Genomic DNA, 13,589 nt, shown 5'->3' with positions numbered 1-13,589 from the left:
ACGCTTTGACCACAAGGCTTCAGTGTTGGTCTTCACACAATAGTTTGGAATAAAGGGCTACACGTTCATACTTCCCAAAATAGGCTATGTTTAACGTGCAATAAAAAGTAGGATCAGATCTGTGATAATGAATTTCCTTCCTGAACAGATTAGGTGAAATAAGTGACAAAGGAAGCCATCATCAGTTAATCACTATCGCGGGCGGGAGGTAGCCTAGTGGTTAAAGCGTCCGCTCGTCACGATGAAAGCCCGGTTTCGATTCTCTACAGGGGTACAATGTGTGAAGCCCATTTCTGGTGTCCCCCGCCGTACTATTGCTGGACTATTGCCAAAAGCGGCGTAAAATCAAACTCACTTACTAATCACTATCGTCTCGTTACCTGTCAGAGTGATGTTGGCCTTTCTGTTAAACTTGCAGTCATCACTGCCGATGTCAAAACGCCCCTTGATTAAAATATACTGGGTTGTCAGATTGTAATCTCCATCCGGGCTCCACACGAGGCGTCCTCCCGTTTCTATGGTGACACTGGACAGTTCCGGTGGGGATTCGTCCAGCAGTATGGCATCAGTGATGACCACTCGGGCATGTGTACCAGGTTTCTGTCAATGTGAAGTTATTTCATCAAATTCTATCATCAGTCAAAACATAAAGTGTACACATGTGTTGCCTTTACTTATTTACTGGATATTGGATAGAGAATATCGGGCTTTCCGCCCACATAAAGCTGACGCGCCGTGATATAACTGGAATACTGCTAAAAGCGGCGTTAAACCCAAATCATTCACTCACTCACTAACTCACTGGATAGAGAATCAACACCGTCATGACGAGATTTCAAATTTGCTCTAACAAAAAGCACCTATCATCATGTATGAGCAAGCTGTCATCGCATCAATCGATGAATTCAACTTTCGGAAATTAGTTCCTGCTTCAGATCATTATAGGTATGTTGTGTGCATTTGTTAGAAGTATCCTGAAGATTTGGGTTAGAATAGGTCTTCAGCAACACATGCTTGCCGAAAAGGCGACTATGCTTGAAGCAAGAGGCGACTGACGGGAACGGCTGGTCAGGCTCGCTTACTTGGTCTATGCATGTCATCATATCCCAATTGCGTGGATTGATGCTCATGATGTCAATCACTGGATTGTCTAATCCAGACTCGATTACTTACAAACTGCCGTCATACAGCTGGAATATTGCAAACAACAAACCAACAAACAAGTTGCTAATTCTCAGAGATTATTACTGGAAATAGGTTTACCTACATCCCAGCCCCTTGGGTAAAAGTAACCCTTAATTCATTGCAGTTCGTACATTATTTTCTTTATTTTGACTTTACCTTATTACCCGGCCAGCTGGACCCGTGGGACCATCTCCTGAGTCCCGGCGTCTGATGAGGACATAAACAGAGGACACAGAAGGACAGGCTGCCCAAAACAAGGAACAAGAGGACTGTCCTCATGGTCGTGAATCAAAGAACACGTTCACTCAGGTATTCTATTTAACGTTGGGTGTGAGCTTATCTTATCTTGTAGGCCACGAAGACCAAACCACGGCCATTGGGGTCAATGCTGACCTCACATCATGGACACCTCTTTGTTCACATTCTTATTGGTCTTATCGGACATTCCGCTTAAAAACAGGATTCAGTGTGTTTATTATTAGAACCCAACCTTCGATAGATAACATTTTTTCAGCAAAACGACAAGTAGCATTATAGCTAAATAAATATGATAGATGAATATAGACACAAGTGCAATAAATAGACCGGTCTTTTATTATCAAACATTCATCAGGAATCGAATATAAGCACCATTCTTCATATGATAGGGGCTCTTCCGGAAACATTAAACTTTTAGTGGTTGATTCTACCATCCTACCCACTACCACCTCTTCCCGATGACCGAATCACAATGTTTCACGTCTTAGCAATGTTCTAGCAATATCACCTCAAATGAGCTTTGAATAGTTTACCAGTGTAGAGAATAGAACCAGAGCCTACGGTTTGATCGACGAATGAATAACCACTGGACTACCCCGGCGTCCTCTGAAGAGTGAGTGAGTGAGTATGGTTTTACGCCGCTTTTAGCAATATTCCAGCAATATCACGGCGGGGGACACCAGAAATGGGCTTCACACATTGTACCCATGTCGGGAATCGAACCCGGGTCTTCGACGTGACGAACGAACGCTTTAACCACTAGGCTACCCGACCGCCCCCGTCCTCTGAAGAAGGAGGCTGATATGGATTCGTGAATATGCATCGCCAAGCCTTTGATTGAGTCGTTATTTGTTCTTTTATATTTACTAATCCATCACTGACAATGCCCCCATTGTCACCCCCAACTTCGGTTCCATATTGGCAGGTCTTGGTTAAATGTAGACTTGATTTATATATAGCTGTATCTGTCTGCTCATTATTTGGGTTACACTACACTGGCTTCAGTGACAAAAATGATATCTGATGTAATTCCGTTTTTTTGACTTGTACCCACATTTTTCAGTGTTTTTTCAGATGAACAACTGTCTTGCAATTGCATGTGTCAGCGGGTGGGCAGGATACTCTCACCTTTTCGCTAAAACCTGGTGTCATCATTATTTTATAGTGATTCATCACCACATGCTCATGATTCAGTCGGAACCGTACAATCAACTATTCTTTCAGCAGAGGTTTCTTATGAATATGGAAAGGGTTTGGCGTCATATTCATATCTGTCAATGTCTGGTGAGCAAGGACACATATCTAGTTTCAGTTTGTGACTTTTGACCCCATTACATGCTGATTGAATTGATACAGCATGACCATGCATTTTATGCTTACCGCCTGTATGTTATAACGTGTTCAAGATAACCAATAACCAACATATAGCCAATTCCTTTCCACTGATTTACCCACATGAACTAGCAATACAGAAGACCAATGATACCACTCCATCTGTTTCATATTTGGATCTATGCATAAAGATTTAGAGTGACAAAACACTCTTCACAAGACCTTTTGTTTTATTTGTCTTCTACGGTTTTGTATGTTTAAACCAAACGGTTGTTGATGTTAAACTCTTTTTGGAACAATTTCGTGAACAATCTATAAATGTGTTTGACCAAGAATGGCATTCCACTGGAGAACATAGTTCAAGGTAGGACTTGTATACAACTTTGAAGTGTCTAATTCAACCAGAAAAAGACTTATCTACCTCAAGAACCCTTCGACGTCCATTTATTCAAGTAAGGTTTGGATTGTTAGATCTCATGATGGATGAAGGAAGAAAAATGTCCACTGAAAATCCGAAGAGGTTATGCCCATTATGTCATTCAGCTATAGCAAATGAACTTAATTTTACTTTAGTTTGTCCTTATTATCCTGATCTAAGAAACAAGTTTAAACCAGATATTTGTCAAATTATCCCCTACCTGCTTTTTTATTCTATTCTCTCTTCAAAGATGATGCTGTCATATTAAAACTGGCTAGATATGTAAAGAGGCAATTTCTCTAAAAAAAACGAATCGTTAAACGTTAGTGTATATATCCGAATATGTAAAACTACTCATACGTGACTCCTTTGTATAGGGGCCGGGGGCCCTAAATGCAATAAATATCTTTGACTTGACACACATTAATATTGTTTATACTATGTTTACAGATGTTCAGTGTCCTACACATCTAGAAGAGGCTTTTCAATTTAAAACCGATAATCTATTCCGTGTAGATTTATTTTTTATAAAACCATCGAAGTCTTGGGTGGTCAAAACCTTTTTTTCTGAGCATAAATTTGTGAACCCGAGCTCGCTGCCCGAGGCCGTAAGTCTGACTCTATCAAAGATCATTTTCTTCAAGCGAAAGCGAAAAACGTTGACAATCTGACATGCCAATAAAATGTATATATAAAATGACATACACCATATAAATATAAAAACCCGCATAAAATCATGTATGTAAGGGTTAGGGTTAGGGTTAGGCTTCGTTTCAGGCAAAAGGATAAACAGGGATAGACACGATTTATGTGATATTAATTCTAACCAATTGTAAACATAAAATATTAACATAAATAAATTAAGTGTATTCACTAGCACAGAATGACAACAGAAAAGAAAATATAAAACTGGCGTCAGTCATACTAGCTACGATAGAGTCCTCGCATGGCAATATTTCGGACCAACATTACAGTCTGTACCTAATCAAGTGTGTTCCTTTATAACAAGAAAATAATATAAATCTAATAATCAGGGTTTCTGCACTGAACGCTCCCTCGGGAGAGAACTGAAATCTCGAGTGCAAGAGCTTATCTCTAAGTCTTGACCTCAGGTTTCTTTTCTGATAAACTTTGCATGAAATTGCCGCTGTCGTGTGACCCAGTGACGAGCCTAAACGAAGCAGGGGGTAGGGATTTTTTGTTGTCTTTTTGTCCGCACATTTTCACCCCGTGTAAAGACCGCGTCTTGCACCGAGTGACACCACACTACCTCCAGTCGTGACAGGGCTCGTTAAATAGTTAATCCTTTCACAGGAACACATCACCTGGGCTGTTCATTTCGAATGACCACTTTCCCCAAAGCAGTCATTGAACGCAACTCAATAAATTTGTGTCTCTTTTCAACACCCCTTTGTCGTTGTTGTAACGCGGTCCTCTTCTTTTGGCAATTAGAAATTATCTCCCCTGTAAGACGCCATTGTGCGCCGCCATATTGATATGAAATGAACAAGCGAGGTATTAAATGAGACCTAACACCCCATGTAGTGAACGCTATATCAATTTCCATTTAAAATAGTTCTCCTTTCTGTTCTGTACTTTATCAATCCCTGTGAAATTTGTTCTCTCACTACATAATTGACCCGCCCCTCCTAACCTGAGCCCAAGCACTGAAGATGTGTGGGGTGCATTAAGTAGTTTATGCCATACGTTTGGAGCAATAACGTACATATTTGTGGCAGCGTTCCATTCACTATTGAGACACGCTGGGCAGTCGGACAGTATGGACTTATACAGTGTGGCAATACTACAATCACCGTATTGAACTATCACTTTTATTTATTTATTTATTTATTTATTTATTTATTTATTTACTATCAAAATATTGTTTGACTTTTCTAAAGTTATAAAAAATAATGTATTTAATTATAGAAAATCTCTGAGTATTATTATAATTTGATATTAATTTATTTCGTTCGCTGTTCTCCTTCACACACACACATATGTATAAATTATATATATATAAATATTATAATATTGTTTTGACTTTTCTAAAGTTATAAAAAATAATGTATTTAATTATAGAAAATCTCTGAGTATTATTATAATTTGATATCAATTTATTTCGTTCGCTGTTCTCCTTCACACACACACATATGCATACATTATATATATATATAAATATTAAAATATTGGTTTGACTTTTCTAAAGTTATAAAAAATAATGAATTTAATTATAGAAAATCTCTGAGTATTATTATAATTTGATATTTATTTATTTCGTTCGCTGTTCTCCTTCACACACACATATGTATACATTATATATATTTATAAATATTAAAATATTGTTTTGACTTTTCTAAAGTTATAAAAAATAATGTATTTAATTATAGAAAATCTCTGAGTATTATTAAAATTTGATATTTATTCATTTCGTTCGCTGCACTAAATATATGTGTGTGTGTGTGTGTGTGTGTGTGTGTGTGTCTGTGTCTGTATGTGTGTGAATAAGAACAGAAATAAAGTATACTATATATATATATGCACACACGATATATATCCCACCCTTTGGTTTACTCGTCCCTCACTTGTTTATGTAACGATGTAACTTTTATTTGTGTATTTAATTTCATTTTTTTACTAAGAGTTTTATATTATTCATGTTCACGTTTTTGGTCATTATCCATCTGTTCTAAATCATATAAAATTTGCACTTCCGACTTTTTAAAAAATTCTATCATTACGTAATAGCATGTCACCAAATATATAATTACATCTATGACAATACACAGGTGAAATAAATATATCGACAGTTAAAATCAATATTCATTTGGGTCTTTTAAAAGATATCAGAACCAATACAAACAAGAAGAAAGACTCTTAATCTGTTTTACTCCACTTGCTGTTATGTAAAGCCATCGTGGCTATGTATAACATTTTCACCCATCTGTGGTCAAGGAAACCCACATGAGGGTTAACTGAGCGCAAATATTATCATAAATAGATTTTACGGAAAATAACTTTTCGGAAACTAGCTTGGCAAGTGCTATTGTTCACGTAATGTTTCTTTACGTGCGCTTGACCAGAGATGCACTGGTTTCATCGGCTGGTTCTCAACACAATCATTTAAGCGCGAGCCATCTCTCCTTCCGACTCAAACATCGTGAAATCAAACAATTTCCTCCGCATATACACTCAAATCATCGGGAAAACTAGCTCAACAGTTCTCCAGGCTGAGATTCTTTTTTCTGACTCACTAACTCCCATAATTCTCTGCCTCTGACACCAATTAGCAACACGACCAACGCGCCTAGGATGAAGTGTTGCTCCGTTGACGCGCCATTGTGAGCGCTGCGATCAGTACTTTAAGGCTTTTGTGCGCAAGCGCTGATCCTCGTAGGTTCTGACACGAGATAAAAGCTCTTTCCGATGAGAGACATCAACCGTAGGGAACAATAAGGGATTTTTTGTTTCGTCAAATAGTTTGCCTTTGACATCCGATATTATTGACCATAGTCTGTACGATGTGATATATTTTTCCAATGGTTAGAAAATTGATGGAAGGCATAAGCGATTCTACAGGATCCTTTGTAAGCCAGTGGCCGCATACAAAAGACCTGACTTCTGAGATGGGACACCGCCACATACAGAAGCGTAGAGTAAACTGTTGAAAATAGAAACCGAGAGGCCGTGTCAACGATTTCGTTATGGAGGTTTGAATTTGTGTAGAATTGTGAGCGTTACGATATCTATATACAATTAAATTTATGGAGCTATTAAACATTGATTGGTGTTTTTGCTGCGCCTGTAGACATGGGAAACTGGATTCATGTGAAACAAACGTGACAAGTGTGGAAGTTTTCATGTTCGTATCACTACATATGACTCGTCCCTTGTCAATGTGATGTGGGATGCTCTCCCATGCACCCTATGACCTTTAAATCTCATCACCTTCTGGCACTATCGTTTTTAATGAAATTTGTGAGTGGCGGGTGATACTGGAACGGCAGGACATGCTATGACATTTCGCGAGCCCGGTGTCACTTCTTTCAGTGGCATTTAGAAGTTGGTGTGATGAAGAAAGACAAGTTCTATGGATGAACCACTTATTATCAGCTATACGTTCAGACAGATTTGATCACTGTTTTGCCTTTTATGCCATGTGGAATCATTGTCTTGTTGAGGGCCATTTGGAGTTGCCGTCTAATATATTTTCGAAATGTCAGTTTATGGAATTTGTAAGGCGCGTATGAATGTTGAAAATGGATACTTTCCATATTTGGAACGTGTTTCTCATTCGCTTCTTCAAATTGTATACGCATACGAGTGAACGCTGTAACTACGGGGCAACCCCAATGTCCCTATAATATTATTAAAGGGGGTTAGGCTCAAGGAAAGTGGAACTCAGAACTTGTTTATTCAAGTCTTAAAAGACTGTTATCTAAATAATATTATCTATCATGTTATACTTTCGATACTATAGATCTAACGGTTCTTTGACACCCCAATTTCACACAATTACTACTCACAGTTCAAGTCATTACTAAATGTGGAATCATATATATTACTTGTGATATGTCTTCTTACCAACGTAGACTTATAGCCATGTTCCGGTGTAATAATTTCAGACTTGCTGTTGAACTGGGGCGTTACAACAACATCTCACATAATGAACGTGTCTGCACTTTCTGTTTTTCGAAGGTACATAACCATGTTGAAGATGAATTCCATGTTCTTATAATTTGTGACCAGTATTCTAGAGCAAGCAGAAACTCTTTTCCCAAGCGTCTCGTTACCCCTCCCTTTTTTGAGAATTTTATAAGACTTATGTCAGCTGAAAACGAACAAATTATAAAAGGCTTAGGTAAATTTCTCTCCCAAGTCATGAACATTCGAACGGAAACACAGTGTTGAACGGTAAATCATTATTAAATCTACTCAGCATGCAGATATATATACAGTATATTTCCATTGTATTATGGGCCGGTGGCCTGAAGTACCGAATACATTTGTCTGTCTGTCTGTCTGTCTGTCCAGTTTCACACATGACACAAATTAGCAACCTCCATTGGCACCAGGAGATGGAGCATGGTCTCGCCCTTTCCAGAATATGTCGCACTTCCAAGTATCACAAAGGGCACTTGATATATTTGAAACAAGGTAAAAGTTTTATATATTAGATCCATGTGTATGTGACAGTAAATATGTAAAGTGACTGATAATTTCAGGCAATATATAAAATACCTGTTTCACTTAGGCAATTTACAAAGCGCCAAAATTTTTAGTCATTTCACAAAATAATTGACGGACACGTCTGTCCATTTATTTGACAGATTGACTTGAAATTATTAAGAAGTTGAAAGGCCTACCTACCTGTCTGTCTGTCTGTCTGTCGATCCATCCATCCATCCATCCATCCAACCATCCATCCATCCAACCAACCAAACACCCACCCACCCATCACCCACCCAGATCAGCTCATCTTTGGACTATATAGATAGATAGAGAGATAGATAGATAGATAGATAGATAGATAGATAGATAGATAGATAGATACTGGTGTTATTTCTATAACATAAATATGTTTCACAGTCATGGTGCAGGATTCGGATTTGACATCACACTATGAGATACATCTTATCGCCTCCGTCGTATAGTGTATACGGAGTCCGCACGGCGAGCGGAAGGTCGCTGGTTCGATCCGGGACGGGTCAAATACAATAACACATGGTGCTTGTTGTTATCGTGCCTGACGATCGGACTGGTGGTAAGGTGAAGTAAAAATGGAGTTTAACGTCGCTTTCAAGATTATTGCACTTATATAGCGACGTGCATGCACGTGTGTGTGTGTGTGTGTGTGTGTGTGTGTGTGTGGCTGCTTGTACTAGTGCCGATTTTATATTTCAAACCCACTGAGATACAACGCTGCAGTTTGATACGAATACCCCACTCAGACACAGTATGCTGACTCCGAGCCGACCAGTCCTTGTTTTAGTCCACTTTTCTAACCTCGTTTGGTATGAGGCGGCCGTGGATCGCTCTTCGGACAGACGCTCTGCCACTAGAGGAGGAGGTCCACTCGGACTGGTCGGCTCGGAATGAGTATGCTGTGTCTGAGTAGGGTATCATTGTGGGCAAGCACTATAAAATCGCGCAATAGTCCGGACTAGCCCAAGCACACACACACACACACACACACGCGCGCGCTCACACACACTTATACACGGAACAAGACAAGAAGCCATGGGGTGTGAATTACCATGTCTTCATTTTGGGAGTGTGAGTGAATCCCACCTCACTTACCACGAAAAATTGTTTCACAATGTCCATATGAACTTCAACTGCACTTACAGTAAATGTAAAACTCCGCTTGTGTTTCTTCTCTATGTTTGTTTATATACTCTGTCTTTTATACATATCTCCATTGTGATATTAAATAACGCTAATCATTTAAAATGATTGGGAGAGGGCAACCAAAGTTGCGGAAACGTGTGACCAAATCCTTTATTGTGAATAAAATATGTTTACGTCAATCAAATCAGGTTCAACGCCGCAGTCAACACTATTTCACCGCGGTACTGTGAATTGTACGAACACCTGGTGACATTACTTCTGCTTTATAGTGAATCCTGAGTATATATATTTTTAAATTGCGGTCATTTTGTTTGGACTTGTGTATTGTGAAAAAGCATATTAATACACCTATTGATCTTTCTTTAGAAAAGAAAATGTTATATTAACCGTGTGTAGTGAAAGCAATAATTGAAGAAACAAGGAACTGTTGAGGTTTGTGTCTAAGATAATAACACATGAGAGACAATGTTCCTCTAATTTACCCGTGAAGATCCGGGCTAGAATAGGTCTTCAGCAACCCATGCGTGCCGTAAAGGGCGACTGTGCTCGTCGTAAAAGGCGACTAACGGGATCGGGTGGTCAGGGTTGCTGACTTGGTTCATACATGTCATCGTTCCCAATTGCGTTGATCAATGCCCATGATATTAATCACTGGATTGTCCTGTCCAGACTCGATTATTTACAGACCGCCATCATATAGCTGGAATATTGCTGAGTGCGGTGTTGAACAACAAACCAAACCAAACCAAACGTAGATATCATTTCAATCGTATACATGTATCTTCGGTTGAAGTAAATATGGTCATAAAAATAAAGCGACAAAACCCCTTAAATACATAGAAGAAATCTGTGCCAAAAACAGAATCGACTGTACGATTCCGACTATATCATGAGCATGTGTCTATGAATCACCATCAACTAGTGATGATACCAGGTGTCCTGCCCCACCGGTGGCCCCCGTCACAAACACATGCAAAGACATGGGAATTGTTCCCTCGAAAACACACGGGAAGATATGGTGCTAGTCAAAATATAACACGTCACATATTCCGCATCTCTGTGTTTCAGTGAAATACTTTGTCTACCTTTTTCCTTCACAATGTAAAGTATAGCAATCAAATATGCGACTTATACATTGGAATTGTTGCCATCTTCTTTATGAATTTCCCAGCTTTATTATAGCATTAAGTAATAATGATTAACAAATTCACCACTAGTACTCCACAACTGAAGCGAAAATATCTCCTGTTTCAATTGTTATTGTCCAGTGAAGGATTTTGATGATACTGTCACTTAGTCCCTTCGATTCCATATAATATTGTATTTAAGGTTTGTATAAATCATTTGCCAAAAAATAATAATAATAATATGCAATGTGACATGGAAGGTATGAAGTCTTTTGCGATCATAATGATTGCATGAGGGTAAGTTTTTGCATTATAGAATTAATAAAGGCCGGACAAAGATATCCTAATGTCGTGTTTCCTGAACAGTATAAACATAACGATTTGACAGGAGTAGGTTAATCTTTAGCTTTGTTTAGTTAACAAGTACATAAAGTGTGAGTGGTGTGTTACGCCCCAGTCTCCAGTAGTACAGCTATATGACGGTTGCATGAACATAGTCTCGTCAAACTAATGATTGGTATTATGAGCAAAGACCCATACCGTCAGGCAACCTGACCACCCGATCCATTTTGTCGCCTTATCTATTTACACACAACTGGTTTCAATGAAGCGCCGCCTCATTCGAATCTGATTCGAAACGAAGCTTTGACAAAGAACGGATCCAGATTACTTGTCATAAGAGAATTGATAAATTATATATGGGATAGGAGGTTACAAAACTAACAAGAAGTGCCACTGATACTGTGACTTAAACGAATAACAACGTAGTGGAACTTAAATATGCATTTCTGAATTCCATATCAGCTATATTCTATACTTCTGTAATCGGAAATGACAAACAAATAATCTGAAAATGTTCTTTCTAATAACGCCGATCGTAAGGTATTACACAATAAGCATTGTCATGACGACCCCAGAACTCTGTAGGGGTCGTAAAGATAAACACTTGATTATCGCGTTAAATGAGAACGAACCTGTACCACTGAACATGACCTGTAGGTCAAGACTAACTCGGACATCAACAGCTACTGTCAATCACCTCACGATATTAACAACACCTGGCCTTAGTCCCTACGGGTAAAATTCAAAAATAAATTCACAGTCTCCTCAAAACCGTAATATTTTGCTCTAAACACAACCCGGGTATTGTCAGCATGGGCTTGCAACAGATATTAGTAAAGCCCGCTATTCAACATAGTCACAAAAACCCCGAAGGGGTAGACGAGCACCACGGAGGGCGATAACACCTCCTTGAGAGATACACTATAGAGGATGACAAGGGACGAAAGTCATCCAGTTCGTCGCTTATTCTTCAGTCTATTAATTTTAACTAGAAGTCAATTCGGCAGTGAAAGCCCCTGGGCGTTCACAATGGTCCGCACTCGCTGTCTCCTGACCCCACCGCCAAACAAAATCTGTAATAATCGCCCCTAGGACAATACCCCGGGCGGACTTGTCACAACGACATCGTGTTTCGTACGGATTCCTCTCAACTCAATACGAAGAAATCTGGTTTTGGACACATCCAGCTTTGCCTTTTGTTATCGACTGCCGTTTCCCAGTGTTAAATTCACGCAGCGAAAATACAACAATCGCTACCTGGATATTTAACACGTCCTGGTGTCAATTTTAGAAATTGAATTAATGCCATTGGAAATCCCTTCAACCGTCTTTAATCCGACATGGTTCATGTGTAGCTGTTATGCTGGGACAACCATCTGGGTTCAATGCGCGTCTACCTTAGCATAATCACCCTTGATAACTGACTTCCCTTTAAACGAAGGGAGTATTTCTAAATTCATCAATTCCCAAGCTTTTGTCCACCCTACTTTCGTTTGAATAGAAATGCAGAACAAACCTGGTGCGAGAATACATCTGTTGCGAATCCCCCTAGAAATCACTGGTATTAAAAAAAATAATTATCGCCCATGGAATCTCGCTAGTCTACAGAACGTGTTGAGTTAGCTCCAAATCGACTATTTCCCCGTTACAAAGTAAACACTTAGGTGAATTAGGTACAAATTCCATGATTTGTTGCAGAGCTGGATCACGCCTTTACAGAGTTTCAACTCCGCTTACACAACCGTTGATGTGACGCAGTGAAGTGGAAAGGAACATGAGATCGGGAAAGTCTATTTCCTGACAAACAGAAGATACAAAACACAATTTTACACCTGAAATACACACCTAATATTTTATTACAAACAACAAAAGATGGAGCGAGATTCATCAATCACCGAGTTGATACCTTTTCAAATAGTATTGATCAATTAACATCAATTGAAATATTACAAAGTGGAGAACATATTCCTCGTTAGAATTACACGTTTCATTAAAATTGTATTAAATCTCGTCAAAAAGAAGGTTTTGTTTTTTAACTGATATTGCGTTGACGTAAATGTAGCTTCCATCACTCGTTTGTCCATTCACTCTGCTTGAAAAAGACGCATTTCCGGCGTTTTTTATTCGGAAATTGCCCAATGTTCATCAGAGCAAGAGATACACTGCATTCACATTACGATAACTTATGGTTTGTTACTAGCAAGAGGTGTTACTAAAAAACGCAGCGATGCATTTAATACTTCTAAATTTAATGTTACATCACGACAATGCCCGGACAAAATGGTTAATGTGCGCAACGGTACCGGTTCGATGCGGTTCCCATACAAGGCAAATCTTTTGGCGGAAGATGTGATTTTTTAAAATGCAATATGATACAAATATCTTTTAATCGTCGCTTTTCAAAGAGATATGGAAGGAAACTGAAGTTTGTCGCCATGAGATAAGAATCCTAGCTTTCAAACAATATTATAATGTTGTATTTCATTTTTAAGATGGGTGGAATAGCATTTTGGAATTTTTACTTTTCAAATCTCTCTTTCTCATGAAAAGGTTAATGCAAAGGACAATCGAAACAC

The 13,589-nt window shown here is 38.8% G+C and overlaps 1 protein-coding gene across 1 annotated transcript; it reads right to left on the bottom strand.

The window, feature by feature from the left end:
* Positions 1-359: 359 nt before the first annotated feature.
* On the bottom strand, positions 360-1,489 carry LOC125374367 (protein DDB_G0287365-like; the record flags this gene model as incomplete). Its single annotated transcript, XM_048385203.1, has 2 exons — positions 1,342-1,489; positions 360-600 (listed from the first exon to the last, which is right to left on the bottom strand). Coding segments are annotated over exons 1-2 (364 nt in total), but the record flags the coding sequence as incomplete, so codon positions are not given.
* Positions 1,490-13,589: the final 12,100 nt, after the last annotated feature.

This window comes from Haliotis rufescens, unplaced genomic scaffold, assembly GCF_023055435.1.
Source record: "Haliotis rufescens isolate VD_foot unplaced genomic scaffold, xgHalRufe1.0.p SCAF_557, whole genome shotgun sequence".
NCBI classification, from domain to species: domain Eukaryota; kingdom Metazoa; phylum Mollusca; class Gastropoda; order Lepetellida; family Haliotidae; genus Haliotis; species Haliotis rufescens.
This window is presented reverse-complemented; position numbering and strand designations above follow the sequence as displayed.